The sequence below is a fragment of the Primulina eburnea genome, chromosome 15, assembly GCF_022965805.1.
Source record: "Primulina eburnea isolate SZY01 chromosome 15, ASM2296580v1, whole genome shotgun sequence".
Classification (NCBI taxonomy): Eukaryota; Viridiplantae; Streptophyta; class Magnoliopsida; order Lamiales; family Gesneriaceae; genus Primulina; species Primulina eburnea.
Window position 1 is genome coordinate 33,301,259 of NC_133115.1, and position 19,289 is coordinate 33,320,547.

The window sequence follows — 19,289 nt, forward strand, 5'->3', positions numbered from 1 at the left end:
GTGCAACCGGTTCACGTGCTCCGTAATATATTTGACCAACCAACGTATTTTTTTTTTCCGTTTGGGCTTTAGAAAAAACATGGATCGCCCTTCGGGCTTCGAGCACCTGGACCATCATAGCTAGGGGTGAGCAAAAATTCGGTTAAACCAATTTAACCGACCGAACCGAATTAATTCGGAAATTCGGTTCGGTTAATTCGGTTAATTCGGTTTCGAAATTTTCAAAAATCGGTTAATTCGGTTAATTCGGTTCGATTTCGGTTTTTGTAAAAAAATATCGGTTTAACCGAATTAACCGAATTATTAAATAAATAATTTTTATTTTATTTTATTATGTTTTAAATATAATTTATAATATTTTTATATTTAATATTGTATATTATAATTAATTTTTTAAATTTTTTATGAATAAAGTGTTTTATTATGATTAAAATAGAATATTAATTATTAATTTTATGTATAATTTTTAAAATTTTAATTTTTTTACAATATTAATTATTAATTATATATATAATTTTTAAAATTTAAATTTTTTTTAAAAAAATCGGTTAATTCGGTTACCGACCGAAATAACCGATTTTAATTCGGTTCGGTTAATTCGGTTTTTGTGAAAATTCGGTTCGGTTCGGTTAGTCTAAAAATTTTCGGTTAAATCGGTTTTCGGTTAATTCGGTTCGGTTTTTAACCGAATTAACCGAATACTCACCCCTAATCATAGCAATTCCTCGCTACATTTATCTTTTGTAGTGTTTAATTTAAAACTGGTTTTTTTATTATTATTAATTATTAGACTATTATTTTCTTTCTCCATCTCCATTTTTTTATTATAATTGTTAAAAAAAACTAGTTTATTTACAAATTATTAAGATAGTGTAAATATTAAAACAAATTTATCCGGCAAGAGTTCAAATATTTTGAAAATTATTCCTGAAAAAAGAAATATGTAAATAGAAAGATGAAAATTTAAATGATACATCGGTTTATGGTTGATGAATTTTGAAACATACTTTAGATTTTTAAAACTTTATTCAATTCTATATTTAAATTTTTTGTTGTAATGGTATTAATTATTGGATTATTTGATTAAATGTTATAAAATATATATGAAATATTAATGATTGATATGATTGTTGTTATTTCCTTTAATTTTTTTAAAATTTCTGACGAGTTGAGTTGTTTAACCCGCAACCTTGGGTGGATCAGGTTGGATCGAGTTTATTCTAACCCATAAAATTGGTGGCCAATCCTAATTAGTGGCAGGTTAAGATAGATGATATATAATCAATAATAACGTGTTTGAACTCAATATATTATTAGTAATCTGAATCCAAACAACTCCATGAATCTTACACTTACAAAAAATTTGTCTTTGAGAACCTAAAACGATAAGTCGACGAACATCACAAAATTTAAAACTTTGATAAACTCAATTTCTAATGTTTTCACATGTAAGTGAAAATAACAATTAAAAGCTAGCTCTTACATTTTATGGAAAAAAAAATCTATCACTTTTCAATAATGAAGTATAATATTTATAGACAACCGATCCTACCTCAACAAGGTAAATTTTTAAATAACGAAACCTAATCAACTTGAAAACTTTTTAAATAAGGATATAAAAACAAGAGTAGGTCTCTTGTGAGACGGTCTCACGAATCTTTATCTGTGACACGGGTCAACTCTACCTATATTCACAATAAAAAGTAATATTCTAAGCATAAAAAGTACTATTTTTTCATGAATGACTCAAATAAGAGACCTGTCTCACAAAATACGATCCGTGAAATCGTCTCACACAAGTTTTTGTCTAAAAACCACGAGAAAACTCTCTAACTTGCGACCAAAGAAAACCAAAAATTAAAAGAAATAAACAAGATTGAACTCATAAAATAACAAAATAGGCCTTCAACTAATTAAATTAAAAATATTTAAACAAGCCCAATAATGAGATATTTACTAGCTAATTGTTATATCCAAAGTTTCGTGATACTTCTATAACAACTAGTAGTAGCTGGAAGATTACAAGACGAGATTAAAACAAAACTAAAAAGGAACAGAAAATAAGCCATTTTTGGCTTCGTGATCGTCGTTAGATTAATTCAAGTTTGCTGTAGAATGAATGTTTCAAATCAATATTATGCCAGAGAGTGCATGTGTTGAATGTTTCATCTTTGATTCGAATGAAATATGGATGATGCTGGTTTATATTTTATTTTAAAGAATTGAGACATTATAATATATACCGAATTCATCTTCCAGATATCTAACGTTATATACTTGTATGAACACTGCTAATGTGACGTCCATCTATATGAACACGCACGCACGCCTAAAACTCGTGAATCTTCCAACCAAACACTACCGGATTTCCATGGTGGAGTCAATTATCATTTACCAGGTGTTTCTTGTTGCTTCCCACAAGAAATCGCAAAATCGAAAGCTGTGATTCTCATTAGAAAAAGAGTGAACGTGTTCGAGTTATTGGCTCGTCCTACCCGTCAGCATTCTCTCAAGGAAAGAAGCTTCATTCCTCATGTCTCACTAACTTCTTACTGGGGCTCCATGCAAATAAGTTTGTCAACTGAACCATAGACCACGACTTTAACAATCGTGTAAGAAGATTGGAATTTTCGTCGTAGGAATATTTAATTGGATTTTTTCCCTGTAAAATCAACTCATAATAATTATCACGTGGACCAAAGTTGGCCCCCCAGGTCTTGGTCTTGGTCTTGGTCTTGGTCTATCAAACGTCAATTAAATATTCTCATGCATATCCATCCATTCACATTTTATTTAATATTCCATATTCTAATAGAACATTTCCAATCACCCATACTATTTTATGATGAGAGAAAATAGTTAATATTATTAGCAAGTCAATTGATATTATAGTTGATACCATTGTATCATTATTTATTTTTAAATCAGAGTTTTATCGATCAATTTTAAAAGACAGTTATCCAACCCGATTGACTTATTGCAGTCATAAATCGAGTCAACCCATACATACATACATACATATAATCTTTTCTGATTTGCTGTTCCAACTTTAAATTTCTTTCTCCGTGCACGGTATTTCTCTATTGAAATATACAAAAATATGATTGAAGGAATGCGCAGTTGCGCACCACATAAAATTCATATAGTACCTGTGTTGACGTGTTAGTGGTCACAAGGGCATTTTTGGAAGATCATACATTTTGGTTCTTGAAATTTAATTTTAATTAATGATTGAGAAACTTGATTAACAAACCAAAAAGCAAAAAAACTATCAGGAACTTTTCCTGTGAGGAGATCATCTCATTCATAAATCAATATCGATTTTTAATCCAAATCAATTCATGAGAAAATATAAATTTTTACACCAAAAATATCATTTTAATGATAATTATAGATCTAATCAACTTATCTTATGATGAGAAAAAAAAACATCAAACCCTACACATTAATGATTTCGCAAAGTGCGAGGCGGTGTTATTTTAGGTAAAACTAAAAGTATTTTCACCAATGAGTCAATTACACTTTCTTGTTTAATGATGTGAATAGAATAACATAGAGATTTTTGGGATGACATGATTGTAAATTGCTCAGAAACCCCGGTGAAAATACGATATCAATTTTCCAAGCCTGTACAGACTTGAACACAAAGAATCACACTCTCTCTCTCTCATGACGTCTACACCTGAGCTCATCCAGGTGATGGTTGAAAACGGATAGAATAATGTGATCGTTGATTCTATGTACACGGGCTCCACACCAGATCGAGCATACAAGTTCTCTGTATTTATAAGATGAGCCACTTTGCATGTAATCGCCAAACCAAAACGTGACTCTGAGTACTTCATGCATAAAACACAGATTTACGTTCTGATTTGAAGCACTAATATGTTTACGGATCGTTAACAAGTGCAATTCCCATTCCCTTTTCTAACTTTACATTCTCAAAGTTTTATTAGTCACAACCATGTCTGCCGAATTCCAAGCCAATTTGCATTGCATGGGCGTTTCTATTGACCTTTCTCAAGAGCTTACTCTCCGCTTGAAAAACATGAAGAGATGGCATTTGGCTTTTGCGAAGATCCAATGCTCAATGGCACTGCTTTCTCTTTTCAGAGAAGTTCTTGCTAAAAATCATAAAAAGATTCTACCCATTTCACCTAGAGAAATTGTTATTAGTATTGAAAAATCCCGAGAAAGTTCCCACTTTTGCAATATTGATGGATCATTCCTCTCCAAGATTGTGAAGGAGAAGAGCATTGAAGGTCTTGTTCGAGCTGGAGGTGTTGGAGGAATCGCAACATCTTTACAAACCGATATGCATCGTGGAATAGTGGGGCATTTTGAAGATATTTTAAGAAGAACTGAAGTATTTGGCTCTAATGCTTATCTGGAGCCACCTACGATGAGTTTCTTCCATTTCGTTTGGGAAGCTTTTAAGGATCCAACCATTATTATCCTCTTGGTTTGTGCTGCACTTTCTCTCGGATTCGGAATCGAAGAGAATGGTCCTAAAGAAGGTTGGTATGATGGAGGAAGCATAATTGTGGCTGTTTTTCTTGTCATTTCTGTTTCTGCTGTCAGCGATTTCAAGCAACACAGACAGTTCGAGAAACTTTCCAAGATCAGCAATGATATCCGTGTAGAAGTCGTGAGAAATGGGAAGCGAAAACATGCTTCTATCTTTGAAATTGTTGTTGGTGATGTAATCTGCTTAAAGATTGGTGATCAAGTACCTGCTGATGGATTACTCGTAGAAGGGCACTGTCTGCAAGTTGACGAATCGAGTATGACCGGGGAAAGTGATCACGTTGAAATTGATAGTGATCTGAATCCATTTCTGGTTTCTGGGACGAAGGTGGTTGACGGGTATGGTAAGATGCTCGTGACCTCTGTGGGAATGAACACCGGTTGGGGGGAAATGATGAGCACAATGAAAAGTCGCAATACGAATGAACAAACGCCTCTTCAGGAACGCATAAATGAGCTGAGCTCGGGTATAGGGAAAGTTGGTTTAGCCATAGCGTTTCTAGTTCTTGTCGTGCTCCTGTTACGCTACTTCACAGGGAACACAGAAGATGAAAATGGGAATAAAGAGTTCCATGGGGGTAGGACAAAAGTTGATGATGCAATCAATAAGGTGGTGAGAATTATTGCTGCTTCTGTCACTATTTTAGTTGTTGCAATTCCCGAAGGATTGCCTCTTGCCGTGACGCTTACTCTTGCTTATTCGATGAAAAAAATGGTGGTTGATCAGGCGATGGTAAGAAAACTCTCGGCTTGTGAGACGATGGGCTCTGCCACAACCATTTGCACGGATAAAACAGGGACTTTGACGATGAACCAAATGGAGGTAACTAAGTTTTGGCTGGGAAAAGAAAGTTTGGAAGGGAAAAATCACACTTTGATTGCTGCCCATGTTCTTGAATTGCTTCATGAGGGAGTAGCTCTCAACACAACTGGCAGCATTTACAGACCTGACGAATCGATACACAACATCAAGTTTTCCGGTAGTCCCACCGAAAAGGCACTCCTTTCGTGGGCAGTATTTGAATTAAACATGAATATGGAGAAAGTTGAAAAAGATTCTACAGTTCTGTATGTGGAAGCATTCAATTCGGAGAAGAAGAGGAGCGGCCTTTTGATTAAAAGGTTCCAAGACGGCGTGGTTCGTGCACACTGGAAAGGAGCGGCTGAAATGATTCTAGCAATGTGCACTCACTATTATGACACAAAGGGAAACACCTTAGCATTCGATGATTTTGAAAGGTTAAAATTTCGAGAGCTCATTCAAGAAATGGCTGCTAGCAGTCTCCGATGCATTGCATTTGCTTATAAGCACGTGTCAGATACGGAGCATGGAGATGGTGAAATACATAACAAGGTACAGGATACTGGTTTAACCTTTTTAGGCCTCGTTGGCCTAAAAGATCCATGTCGCCCTGGCGTGATGAAAGCTGTCGAAGATTGTCAATATGCAGGCGTTCACGTCAAAATGATAACTGGTGACAATATTTTCACTGCAAAGGCCATAGCGACCGAATGCGGGATACTCGGTCCCAATCATGAAACAAATGATGGATCAGTAGTGGAAGGTGCGGAATTTCGCAACTACACAGAAGAGGAGAGAATGGAGAGAGTTGAAAAGATATGTGTTATGGCAAGATCTTCCCCTTTCGACAAACTGCTAATGGTGCAGTGCCTAAAAAAGAAAGGTCATGTTGTGGCAGTCACTGGAGATGGAACAAATGATGTCCCAGCTCTGAAGGAAGCTGATATAGGACTTTCAATGGGGATTCAAGGTACAGAAGTGGCGAAACAAAGTTCTGATATCGTAATCTTGGATGATAATTTTGCTTCTGTTGTGACGGTTTTGAAGTGGGGAAGATGTGTATACAACAACATACAGAAATTCATCCAGTTCCAGCTCACAGTAAACGTAGCAGCTCTAGTAATCAACTTTGTGGCAGCAGTTTCAGCAGGTGAAGTCCCACTAACTGCAGTACAGTTACTATGGTTAAATCTCATCATGGACACATTAGGTGCATTAGCTCTCGCTACAGAAAAACCGGCCAAAGAACTCACTCAAAAGAAGCCCGTGGGTCGAACCGAGCCTCTTATTACCAACATTATGTGGAGAAATTTACTAGCTCAAGCCTTGTATCAGATATCAGTCCTCTTGATACTATATTTCAGAGGCGAACACTTTTTCCAAGTCAGCAAGCGAGTAAACGATACATTGATTTTCAACACTTTTGTTCTGTGCCAAGTGTTTAATGAGTTTAACTCGCGCAAACTTGAGAAGAAGAACGTGTTTGAAGGGGTACACAAGAACAAGGTGTTCTTGGTGATCATTGGAGTGACTTTAATTCTTCAAGTGGCGATGGTGGAGTTTCTTGAAAAATTTGCAGATACAGAGAGGTTGAGTTGGGGACAGTGGGGGATTTGTGCAGGGATTGCAGCTGTATCTTGGCCAATTGGTTGGGTTGTTAAGTGCTTACCAGTTCCAAAGAGACCATTATTCAGTCTTCTCAAGTTAGCTATAAAATATTAGAGTAAATTGAATGTTCAGAAATATTTCTAGTTTTTTACTTACGTATCAATAAAATTTGGATATGAATGCTATGTGACCGCAAATTCTTGTAAACCAAATAATTTGGATTTAAGCTTAAATTCTTCTTGGCGTTTCTAAATTTAAGTTAATTTATCGATGAGACAACAATTTACTTATAAGTATTATTGATTACGAATGGTTATTATCTGAAGTAGCACGTACCATATATATAAACGTACAACAAAAATGATAATAATTAATATACGGCAAAATTACATTTTTCATAGTGTTTACGAATCAATTTGGGATATGTATGGTGTACGTGATAAATTAAGGATAAATTGTTAAACTCATCTTTGTCTCATTTTTATGGGCTCAGTTCATTAAGAAGTTCGTGTAAAATAAATACCACTTGGTTGAAAAGAAATCATTTTCTTTTAGAATGATTCACAATCTACTTCTTAAACATAACATAAATTACAAATTTACCCACGAAAGAATCCACAAGCGAGATCTAGAATTTTAGATCTCGTGATTTGAACTCTATTATTTGATGGTTTATTATTTTTTCTTAATTTTCACACACATTATATAAATAATTACAAGATGAAACTAAACAAAATTAAAAAATTATGAAAAAATAATTAGATATCAATATTAAAAATGAGATAAAAATGCAAAATCATACTAAATTTTATTGAAAAAATAAATTGTCAGATAAATACATAATCTATAATTTAAAATTTTATAAAATATTTATTTATTAACAACTGAACACGAGTTTTTGAAAACACGGCTACAAATATCATTTTATATATCAAATTGTCATCAATGCTAGTTTATGGTATTTTTGTCTCAACAACACCAAATATAAAATTTATCAAACTCATTAAAATCTTACTAAACAAAACATGTTTTATCATAACACATTATATATCCTTATCTTGAGTTTTGTCATTAATCCAATTATATATCCTATCCTACACACCAAATATAGCCTTGATAGTATTGGTATATTAATTTGATTTTTTTTCCCCCAATTTCGACCATTTTATGCTCCAAATTGAAATTAGTCACCCGAAATTGTTTAGGTGGCGATCGATATTTGGTGGGCAAATGAACTATATGACTTTAAAAAATCATCTAAGCAAATAAAATAAATAAGAAAAAACGAAAGATCACATTATCTTAAAATAAAATTAAGAAAAAATTTATAAAAATGCCCACATACGGTAATCAAAGCTTGAAATCAGCATTTTTTGGTGGACTTTGGTTTTTATATTATTTTATTTGCTTGGGTGAAATTTAAAAAGAAAAAAAAAAAAAAAAAAGAAGCTACATAGCCTAATTTCCAACCAAAATCCACAAATTCATTTTTTACTCAGCGTACCCGACCACGGGCTAGGCACTTTTGGTGGCCAATTTCAAATTTTGGTAAAAATATGACCGAAATTAGTAAAAAAAAAATTGCACATAAAATTGAACACGACTAAATTTGAAAAATATGTAAATTACGTGACCAATATATAAATTTCCCTTGATATATTTCTCCAGACGTAAGATAGTCTTCTCCCAATTATATGGACGTGTAAAATTAATAAAAATTCCAGGTGACGTTTTGTTGGCTAGTCAAAAATGTGAAGAGTTTTGAATGCCATGTTTGGAATTCGAGATGCATCGATTTGATGTGACATATTTAGTAACTTACTTTGAGATGATCTCATAAAAAAACGAAATCAATTATGTTCATATTTATAATAATAAATAATATTTTTCATAAATAATCAAATAAGATATTGTCTCACAAAATTTTTTATCGGACAAATGACATCTGATTCTAATGACGCGGATAATGAAACTCACACACTTAGCATTGAGGTCATATAAACGCGTACGAAACAAATGAACTAAAGAATAATTATGGGAAATCAATTCTCTTATAAAACATATAAAATACTGCAGATAAAATATATTTGAGAGTCGTTGTGATTATCAAAAAAACTTGAGTTGGATGTGAAATAATAATTGATAAGTAATAATATATTTAGTTTATTATTAAAATTGAGATAAGTGATAAATTACCATTTGAGTTTTTTAATAATTAATAAAGATAATATTGTAAAATAAATAAAAAGATAATATCGTAAATTTACTTTTAATGAATCGAGTGATGTGATATAAATAATTAATGAGTTGTGATTTTAGTGGTAAATAAGCGAACATTTTTCTTGAGTTTTTTTACGTACCAAGATATCACATCCAAATCTTAAAATTATATAACCTTTATTTTCAAATTTATTTCAGAGATAAATACGACCCGTGAAACCATCTCACACAAGTTTTTGTCGAATTTCTTATGCAGACTTACTTTCTTCTCCTTCCAAATCTCAACTCCCAATTACGTGTTGATTCTGGTACAGTCGAAGGCGTCATCAGAACTACTGAAGAATTTGCTTCGTAAGTAAGGATAAAGAATAACAGTAAAGTAACGAAATTTTCGTGAGGAAATCAATGCCAAATGTTGGAAAATATTCCATGAAATCTTCGAAAAACTTTGAAGAAAAGTCACAGAATATCAGCTTTAATATTTTATTCGATTCCATTTATAGAAAGAAAAAAAAGAAATACTTCTTTAATTTTAAATACTATATAATTGAATATATTTTATGTTTTCCCCTTAAAACTGACTTCCAGAGAAATTTGCAGCTTATCATTAGTATATTTTATATATAAATACAATATAATCCTAATTTAAATTCCAAGGAGTGAACAAATTAAATCACTAATTTAATCTTTGACCGTCCATATAAATGCTAACAAAAACTTTGGATAAACTATTAATTTTATTTTGGATGTTTTGTTTTTATATATTACAGGCTACATTTTCTCATTCGTTTATATGTAGCAATATCTTTTTCTTATATACCCATGCTCGACTTGAAATCTTGTAATTAGCTAACTATTGGAAAGAGAATAAAAATAATTTATATACATTCTGTAAATAGGCAAACAAATTGAGTGAGATGGCATCACGAGTCATATTTTGTGAGACAGTTATCTTATCTGGGTCATCCGTGAAAAAATATATTTTTATGCTAAGAGTATTAATTTTTAGAGTATGTGTCTTGTGAGACAGTCTCAAGAATCTTTATCTGTGAGACGGGTCAAACCTATCGATATTCACAATAAAAAGTAATACTCTTAGCATAAAGAGTAATATTTTTACATGAATGATCAAATAAGAGAATTGTCTCACAAAATACGACCTGTGAGACCGTCTCACACAAACTTTTGCTTTTTTTATTGTGAATATCGGTAAGGTTGACTCGTCTCACAGATAAAGATTTGTGAGACCGTCTCACAAGATACCTACTCCTACGGATAAAATGAGAGTTTGTAAAATTATTATTTCTAATGAATTTTAGAAAAAAGAAACAAAATATAATAGGATACGACATATTTCTAACTCTATAATGGCGGTGTTTGTTGTTTCAAAAATATAAATAAATAATGGCGGTGTTTGACAAATTATATTATATATTAAAACTAAAAAGATGGTGCAGCTTAATTTACGACTTCACATGGTATTATTTTTATAAAAACAAAATTTCGTAATAATTACCATTTATTGAACATAAAAAAGCATATTTACTATCAAACCAAACATGATTTAAAAAAGTTGTTGGGATAATTATTTAAAAATATCCTCATATCTAAATAATATTAGCATTTTTTTATTAGGCGACATTCTTTCAACTAGTAAATATAATTTGACTTTTTTAATGAATAAAATTTTAAAAATGCATCTCAGTACGTACATAGTTTTCAATCATATTTTTAGTCGATGGGAATTTTTTATTTTTATTTTCTGTAATATTAATATATTCCTGATTAAACAGGCGAAATTATTTTTCTGATGTTTTAAAATAAATAAGTTGTTAACTAATCAATATTTTCAAATGATTGGATAAACCCTAAAAGATGGTTTTCTGTATGAAATTTCCGGGTAATTAAGTTCGTTACTTCGAATGCAAGTACGAAATAATCTGTGTGTAATGATCAAGAAGATGAAGAAACGCGGATGTGTGGAATAGTAATTAAATCTGGAATCGAATAGTAATTAAATCTGGAATCGAATCATAAATATACGCAGAGATTTGTTTTAATGAAGTAATAAGCGAGGACGTGTGTAATCCTTTCCTTATAACTTAAGTTTAAAGATTGAAAACATAAATCTCGGTAACCGCCACGGCTGGAGGCGGAGGAACTCTCATGCGAAGGTGCTGACTAACGCGTAGTCGTTCCCACTATATATACAATGATGCTACAAATGGAGGATCATGCAGTGCCCACAATTTTGTTTTATTGATTTCAGTTACCCTTTTGCTACACTATATATACACATATATATTCAATCAAGAACTACTGAGGTTACAGATTTGATCGGGCTTCGACATGCCTTCGGTCATTCTTGCAAACTCGCAGTGCATGGACTCGTTATCTTATCTGCATGACACTGTGAATCTCAGCCTACGCAATAAAAAGAGATGGCATTTGGCTTTAGTCACAATTTATTGTTCGAGGGCTTTCTTCCCCCGCTTCAAACAAGAAGAGATATTATCGCGAAAATGGAGCAAGATTTCGCCTGAACTGTCTTCAAGAGTCATTCTCGATGTTGTTCAAGAGCATCCTTTATTCTCTGGTGTTGATCAGTCGAGCCTTATCGAGGTTGTTAAAGACAAAAGCCTTGATCGTTTGGCAGAACTTGGAGGAGTTGAAGGGATTTCTTCTTCTCTTAAGACAGATTTGCAAAATGGTATTACTGGTGATTTGGAAGATATTTCTTCTAGGCATGAAGCATTTGGTATGAATACATATCGAAAGCCACCAACCAAGAGTTTCCTCCATTTTGTATGGGAAGCTTTCAAGGATCCAACGATTCTAATTCTATTGCTCTGTGCTTCACTCTCTCTTGGATTTGGTATCAAAGAGAATGGTCCTAAAGAGGGTTGGTATGATGGAGGAAGCATATTTGTTGCTGTTTTTCTAGTTATTTCTGTATCTGCTATCAGCAATTTCAGGCAAAACAGTCAGTTCGAGAAACTTTCGAAAGTGAGCAGTAATATTCCAGTAGAAGTTCTGAGAAATGGACGAAGGCAACAGATAACGATATTTGAGATCGTTGTTGGAGAAGTCGTTTGTCTCAAGATTGGTGATCAAGTACCTGCGGATGGCCTGTTCATAGAAGGCCACTCTTTGCAAGTGGATGAATCTAGCATGACTGGAGAAAGTGATCATGTGGAGATTAATGCATATCAGAAACCCTTTCTGTTTTCAGGCACGAAGGTTGCTGATGGATATGGTACAATGCTAATAACTTCTGTGGGAATGAACACTACTTGGGGTGAAATGATGAGCACAATAAGTCGTGATTTGAATGAGCAAACACCCCTTCAAATGCGGTTGAACAAGCTAACTTCATCAATTGGTAAGGTTGGTTTAGCAGTAGCCTTTCTAGTTCTTGTCGTGCTTCTAGTACGCTACTTCACAGGAAATACGGAAGATGACAATGGGAATAAAGAGTTCAATGGGAGTAAAACTAAGGCTGATGATGTGATCAATGCTGTGGTGAGGATTATTGCTGCTGCTGTAACTATAGTAGTTGTCGCGATTCCTGAAGGGCTGCCTCTTGCAGTCACACTAACTCTTGCTTATTCGATGAAAAGAATGATGGCAGATCAGGCAATGGTGAGAAAGCTCTCAGCTTGTGAGACGATGGGCTCAGCCACAATTATATGTACAGATAAAACAGGTACTCTTACTTTGAATCAGATGAAAGTAACCAAGTTTTGGTTGGGAAAAGAATCTCCACAAGGGATGGATTATTCTTTGATTTCTAGGCGTGTTCTTGAATTATTGTACCAAGGGATTGGCCTCAACACAACAGGTAGTGTTTACAGGTCTGAGATATCAGGAACAGATCTTGAGTTCTCTGGCAGTCCAACAGAGAAGGCGATTCTTTCATGGGCCATGCTCGAATTGAACATGGATATGGAGGCGATAAAACGAGAATGCAATGTTTTGAAGGTTGAAGCATTCAATTCCGAAAAGAAGAGAAGTGGCATACTGATGAAGAAAGTTGAAGATGGCGGGAGCCATGTACACTGGAAAGGAGCTGCTGAAATGATACTTGCAATGTGCTCTCATTACTATGATATTGAAGGTGACATTAAAGATTTGAATGATCTTGAAAGGGTGAAATTTGACCAGATTATTCAAGGGATGGCTGCCAGTAGTCTTCGTTGCATCGCTTTTGCACATAAGCAGGTTCTAGAGGTCGAGCATGAGAGCGGCGGAAACCATCCAAGAATTCAAGAAAATGGGCTGACCCTGTTGGGCATGGTGGGACTGAAAGATCCATGTCGCCCTGGCGTGAAGAGAGCTGTGGAAAATTGCCAATTTGCTGGCGTGCAAGTTAAGATGATCACCGGTGACAATGTATTCACTGCAAAAGCTATAGCCACCGAATGTGGAATACTCCATCCTAACCAAGAAGCAAATGATGGGATGGTCATTCAAGGGGCCGAGTTTCGTGGATACACAGATGAGAAGCGAATGGAGATAGTTGATAAAATCTGTGTCATGGCAAGGTCTTCTCCTTTCGACAAACTTCTGATGGTGCAGTGCCTGAAAAGAAAAGGCCATGTTGTGGCAGTGACTGGAGATGGCACAAATGATGCACCTGCACTGAAGGAAGCTGATATAGGCCTGTCAATGGGGATCCAAGGTACAGAAGTGGCAAAAGAAAGTTCGGATATTGTAATCTTGGACGATAACTTTGCTTCAGTTGCTACAGTTTTGATGTGGGGAAGATGTGTTTACAACAATATTCAGAAATTCATCCAGTTTCAGCTCACAGTAAATGTAGCAGCTCTTGTCATCAACTTTGTGGCAGCGGTTTCAGCCGGTGAGGTGCCGTTGACTGCTGTTCAACTTTTATGGGTAAACCTGATCATGGACACTTTGGGAGCATTAGCCCTCGCTACAGAGAAGCCCACAAAAGAACTCATGAACCAGAAGCCTGTGGGTCGAACGATGCCACTTATCACCAATGTCATGTGGAGGAATTTGCTAGCTCAAGCCTTGTATCAGATATCTGTTCTCTTGATATTACAATTCAGAGGAGAATCAATTTTGAGTATCAGCAAAAGGGTAAACGACACTTTGATATTCAACGCTTTTGTTCTGTGTCAAGTGTTTAATGAGTTCAATGCACGTAAACTCGAGAAGAAGAATGTTTTCGAGGGGATACACAAGAACAAGCTGTTCTTGGGGATTGTTGGGGTTACTTTGATTCTTCAAGTGGTTATGGTCGAGTTTCTTAAGAAGTTTGCGGATACAGAGAGGTTAAATTGGGGACAGTGGGGACTGTGCATCGGAATCGCAGCTGCTTCATGGCCAATTGGTTGGCTTGTCAAAAGCATACCGGTAACTGATAGACCTGTGTCCAGTTTTTTCAGTTTCAAGAACTTACAGGGCATGTAAATAGGAGAAATTATGCGTAACTTTCAGGTCCGTAGGATATGATTCTTTTGTGTTATTTCTGATTGCATTTTATTTTACGTGTATCTTTTATCAGTTCATGGATGAGTTAAATGATATTCTTTAGAAATAAAATGTTGAACTCTATCATGTTTCTATAAAGAAAGCCGACGCGCTATCGAAAGATTTTTCAGAAGCAACCCACCATTTGTTCTCTACATTAGGCAGAAGTCAAATATCATACAGGGTGCAGAACAAAGCCAACGAGTGGCAAAATATAATACATATGCGAGGCAAATTGATTATGCCGTCATGCCTCACAAGGTTTTATTGAGCTAGACTGAGATTATTTACCAAGTTCGATGCAATCATACACGGAACGATAGATACGGGAGGTTTAAGTTTTCTCCCAAGACATAATTTTACACAGGAATCAACTTTAGGCAGGAACAGGTATGGGCAGTGCACCATTCTCAAAGGGAGCTAAACTATCGTAATATTCCACCAAAACTTGCCAGCCACCAGGACACATGAATCCATCAGGAGGGTTTTCCTTGTTCTTTGCCAAGGTTCGCATCTGGAGTTAAATGGAAAAAATGGACGTTAGAATGAGGAAAATTATGCAGTGGATGAGACAGAAGGGGTGGTAGGAGTCTTTCCTTCTTCTAAATTTGTCTCTAGTTTAATATATTCTAGTTTAACGTCTCTAAATTTTTTAAGACTGACGAAATTTCTACCACTATATTATAGCTTCGGTTAAGCTCCTTTATTTTTACACGGAAGCAGCAATGATGGTAAAAGAGATACCTTGGTGCCAGATATGAATAGAAAATCTTGTGCCCTTGATGGATCAAAGAATGCCATTTTACCCTGAGTCTTGTCATATGCAGCCACCTGCAATAATTCATAGCTACTAGTCAACACGCAGCATTAATCTTTTCTGTATCCCTTCGTATAAACTTCTTGATCATAACATTCAAATAGAAAATTCCTTCCGATTTTTAGTCAACATAAAAAAAGGCGACGAAGTGGTTGTTCGAGTACCTTGAATGGTAAAATGTTCAACTTCTCCAATCCAGGAGCCATGCTTAGTACTTTCTTTCCATGATCAGCGTCATACAAATCTCGTTTCTCAATGGGGTGGCTCATGCCAGCTGGGTCGCGCCCGACAATGTAAAAGTTTGCGCCTGCGTTAATCCGAGCTTTAGCATGCCACTGAACCTCAGTCGGTCCAGCATAGTGCATTGGAGACGGAAATATCGAAACAACCGTAGTCTCTGGATCAAGGACGCCATCTTCAAGCACCTAAAAGAACACACATATATACGAAACGTGATCAGTAAGGTGACAGTGGCGGTGGATGGTAATACCAAATGACATCATCATAAGAAAAATTCATAGCCCTGCATTGAAACTTTCACAAATTGTATTGAGCTCAAAGTGAACTTAACAATTAGATTCAATCTTGTATGATCATGCAACTGCTGGTGTGCCAAAAGTCCTAAATAATGATAATCGTAGAACTCAAATCATACAAAGCACAATGTTTTGATTGTTGTTACTTGTTATCATATAGAAAACCAAATAAAGACAGTTGTTGCTCTCCAACAAAGTCATTTGCGACATTCTGCTTAGTTATAGTACTAGAGCATTAAGTGAAATTTACCTTTTCATGCTGCTTCATTCGCCAGTTAAGTGGAACATCGTCTGCTTTTGTGTAACCGCCTAAAGGATGAAGCAAGAGGATGGGATTCTTGTATCCCATCTCAAGAAGCCGGCGACGCGTGTCATTCATCAATAGAGCATGGCCATTGTGCACAGGGTTTCTTAGCTGGAAAGCAAATACTGCATCTGCATTGCGTCTCTCAAACTCATCACGAAGCTGTGCAGGAGAAAGCCGGAATCGATCAAGGCCATCATTATACTGAATGGGATGTATAACCTCTAAATCACCACCAATCAGCCAGTTTCCGGATTCTGTTATTGCTTCATCAACATAGGGCAGACCAGGTGCAGTCGTACCCCAAGTTCTTGCTATTCGTTCTTCTTTATTGTGCTTGTAGATCTCAATGCTACAAGTGAAAATTCGTGACAAAAAAAAAGTTCTTTTAACACCGGGGATGAGTAAATGGCATTACGAATCATAGGTTGGTGAAATGAAAGCCACACATTGATCAAATATTCAAAGAAAGATATGCCAAGGAATTCATGATTTTCATCTTGCACAGAAAATTGTCAAAAAAAATTATACCACCAATGTAAAATGGTTCTGATTGATATTTTGCTATCAAAAGACAGAAACTAAAATTTAGACCACGTTTTTGTATCAAGGACAGAAACATTAATCCACTCCTGTCGATTGCAATACAGATATGCATCAGCAACTAGTATATGTTCGCTGCAAGTTGACATAATTGTTAATGAGGAGAGGCAATCTTATAAAATATCCCTAACCACCGCTTAGAGTTGTCGGATTTAGTGGCCAGACCATTTTGGAGACAGGGCAACATAGAATACTTTTAGGAACAAAATTTAAATTCTATTACAATTACGTAGCTGAACAAGGATGTATAGCTGATAAGAACTATGGCTCAAAAAAATCATATTTTCAAAAACTTAAAATGATTAAATTAATTAATATATGTGGAATAGCTGATAAGAAATATGATTTAAAATAGCAACAAAATCAATAGATGAAAAAAGTAGGTTTTATATAGGAAAATGTATAATAATCATATCAAAACATTGAATCTAATAACTTGCTAGTTGACATCACAAAGTTATCACTTCATGAAGAATATATATTCTTCTTCTGAAGAAAAAGAAATATAAATCTCGTGATAATTCCCGCACCCCTGAATTTTCATCTACCAACCAAGACAGAGTCTTGGGAGGTGTACAGAACAAATAGTCGTAAACATGTTTTTTTAAAGTATACAGTATTTCCATAAATACAGTATACAGTATGGAGTATTTCCATAAATACAGGTCCACGCTCATCTAACATGTGTTCCTGCCAGTCGCCACATCCGATTTCTGTATAATTTCAAACACCTAAAGTAACCCACGCATGCAACGAAAACAGAAAGAAATTTGGTGCATATTTGCTAGTATCGCCAGGATTACTGGATTTAAAGGTAGAAAAATTACATCTTTAGTAGAAAGAATGAATACGCTATGCATATCAAAGCCATCAAGAGAAACTATGAGGCCCAGACATAAAACGAAGTGAATTGCCCTTACTCATTCAAAATAGCAACTGGGTCGCCCTTTTCATCAACAAGTGCCACGCTGGTAAACGACCCGACCCGACTCTTCTGATTATCATCAATCGCCAGTACGATAGGTACCGACATGTTCACAAACGACCCGTCTTCTAGACGGAGAGAATTAAAATGAAGTGTTTGGAGGAACTGCGACTCTCTCATGAATCCCTTCAATGGGCTTGCCCAGCCTTCGCTGAGCACATGCACCCACTGAAGATCAATCATGGAGAGCCTGATCTTCGGCAGGCTCACAGCCTGCTTGAATTTGGATTCTTTTTCTGATTCTGGTACGAATAGTTGAACAAGCTTCCCACCATCCGGATCGATTAGAGAAGCGGATATGTGGGTGAGGCGTCGGATTTTGGAGGGGGGGTGGCGGTGGACTGGGACATTGAAGGGCGGAGAGACATGGGTTTTTGGTATTTTTGGGATGGAATGGAAGGTTGGGGTGGAATTTTTGAGGTATAGAGAAGCCATTGTTGCCATTTTCGGCTCTCTTTGGGTGGAATTTCAGCTGATGGCCTGTGTATAGGAGAGAGACAAGATTTGGAGGGAGAAAGGGGACAATTGTCGATAGTTAGGCCTTGTTTGGATTTGTTTCGATTCTTTAAAAAAAATGAGAATGATTTTGATATAATTAATTAATTGTCGACAAAGAAAAAAAAGAGATTGAAATTGAAATGATTTCGTGCAATCTGAAATTGAAAGGTTAATTTTATTTTTTTTTGAATTAAAAAAAAAATCATTAACTTACCGTAAGTTAATTACTCTATTAAATTTAATTTTATACATGATACTACTTTGTTATGTTTTCAAAAACAAAAGAAAATCAAATCATTCCATTATCTAATCGATTCTATAGAATTGTAAAATAAATTAAAATCTTATATCAAAATATAACACGATAATATTAAATCTTTGGAAAGTGATATGATTTCAATTAACATATAAGTTTGTCAGAAATATAACAAAATCGTCTTTCTTATTCTTTCCCCGGACCCGCTACTAAGAAGAAATAACAAATTTGATATAAGAAATCGTTTCAGATACTAAACCAAACAAGAGGGAGCATATTTTATTATCGAAAAACAATTTCAGACATTTCGGCAAATGTCATCAGGTTTTGGACGGATTCCACATGTTGGATTTTACAATGTTGTTATATTCATGGAGATGGTAAGACATATCAGAATGAACCTGGACGTGTTTGCGTAAACGAGTCAAAATATTTTTTTTTAAAATATGAAAAAATAATGATGTTTTTGTCGATATATATCTGAATCTAAGTTTGAGTCTGAGCTGGAGCTCGAAATCTATATATTAGAATTCAGATTTTCGAGTTTGCTCAAGTAACTCGATATATACATGTAGAAAGATACGTGATTTAAATATACAACCATGATAAATGTCAAACAAATTATTTTTGTTCA

The 19,289-nt window shown here is 35.0% G+C and overlaps 3 protein-coding genes across 3 annotated transcripts; 2 read left to right on the forward strand and 1 right to left on the reverse strand.

The window, feature by feature from the left end:
* Positions 1-3,826: 3,826 nt before the first annotated feature.
* LOC140815276 (putative calcium-transporting ATPase 13, plasma membrane-type) lies at positions 3,827-7,176 on the forward strand. Its single transcript, XM_073174400.1, has one exon. The coding sequence runs from the start codon at positions 3,965-3,967 to the stop codon at positions 7,049-7,051; it is 3,087 nt and encodes a 1,028-aa protein (XP_073030501.1). The 5' UTR covers positions 3,827-3,964; the 3' UTR covers positions 7,052-7,176.
* Positions 7,177-11,212: 4,036 nt separating this feature from the next.
* LOC140815275 (putative calcium-transporting ATPase 13, plasma membrane-type) lies at positions 11,213-14,713 on the forward strand. The gene is made up of 2 exons (XM_073174399.1): positions 11,213-12,539; positions 12,603-14,713. Exons 1-2 carry the CDS (start codon positions 11,507-11,509, stop codon positions 14,594-14,596), a joined length of 3,027 nt encoding a protein of 1,008 aa, XP_073030500.1. The 5' UTR covers positions 11,213-11,506; the 3' UTR covers positions 14,597-14,713.
* A 130-nt stretch (positions 14,714-14,843) lies between these two features.
* LOC140815277 (ATP sulfurylase 1, chloroplastic-like) lies at positions 14,844-18,450 on the reverse strand. Its single transcript, XM_073174401.1, has 5 exons — positions 17,837-18,450; positions 16,260-16,665; positions 15,638-15,898; positions 15,401-15,487; positions 14,844-15,170 (listed from the first exon to the last, which is right to left on the reverse strand). Exons 1-5 carry the CDS (start codon positions 18,343-18,345, stop codon positions 15,033-15,035), a joined length of 1,401 nt encoding a protein of 466 aa, XP_073030502.1. The 5' UTR covers positions 18,346-18,450; the 3' UTR covers positions 14,844-15,032.
* Between the last annotated feature and the right edge of the window lie 839 nt (positions 18,451-19,289).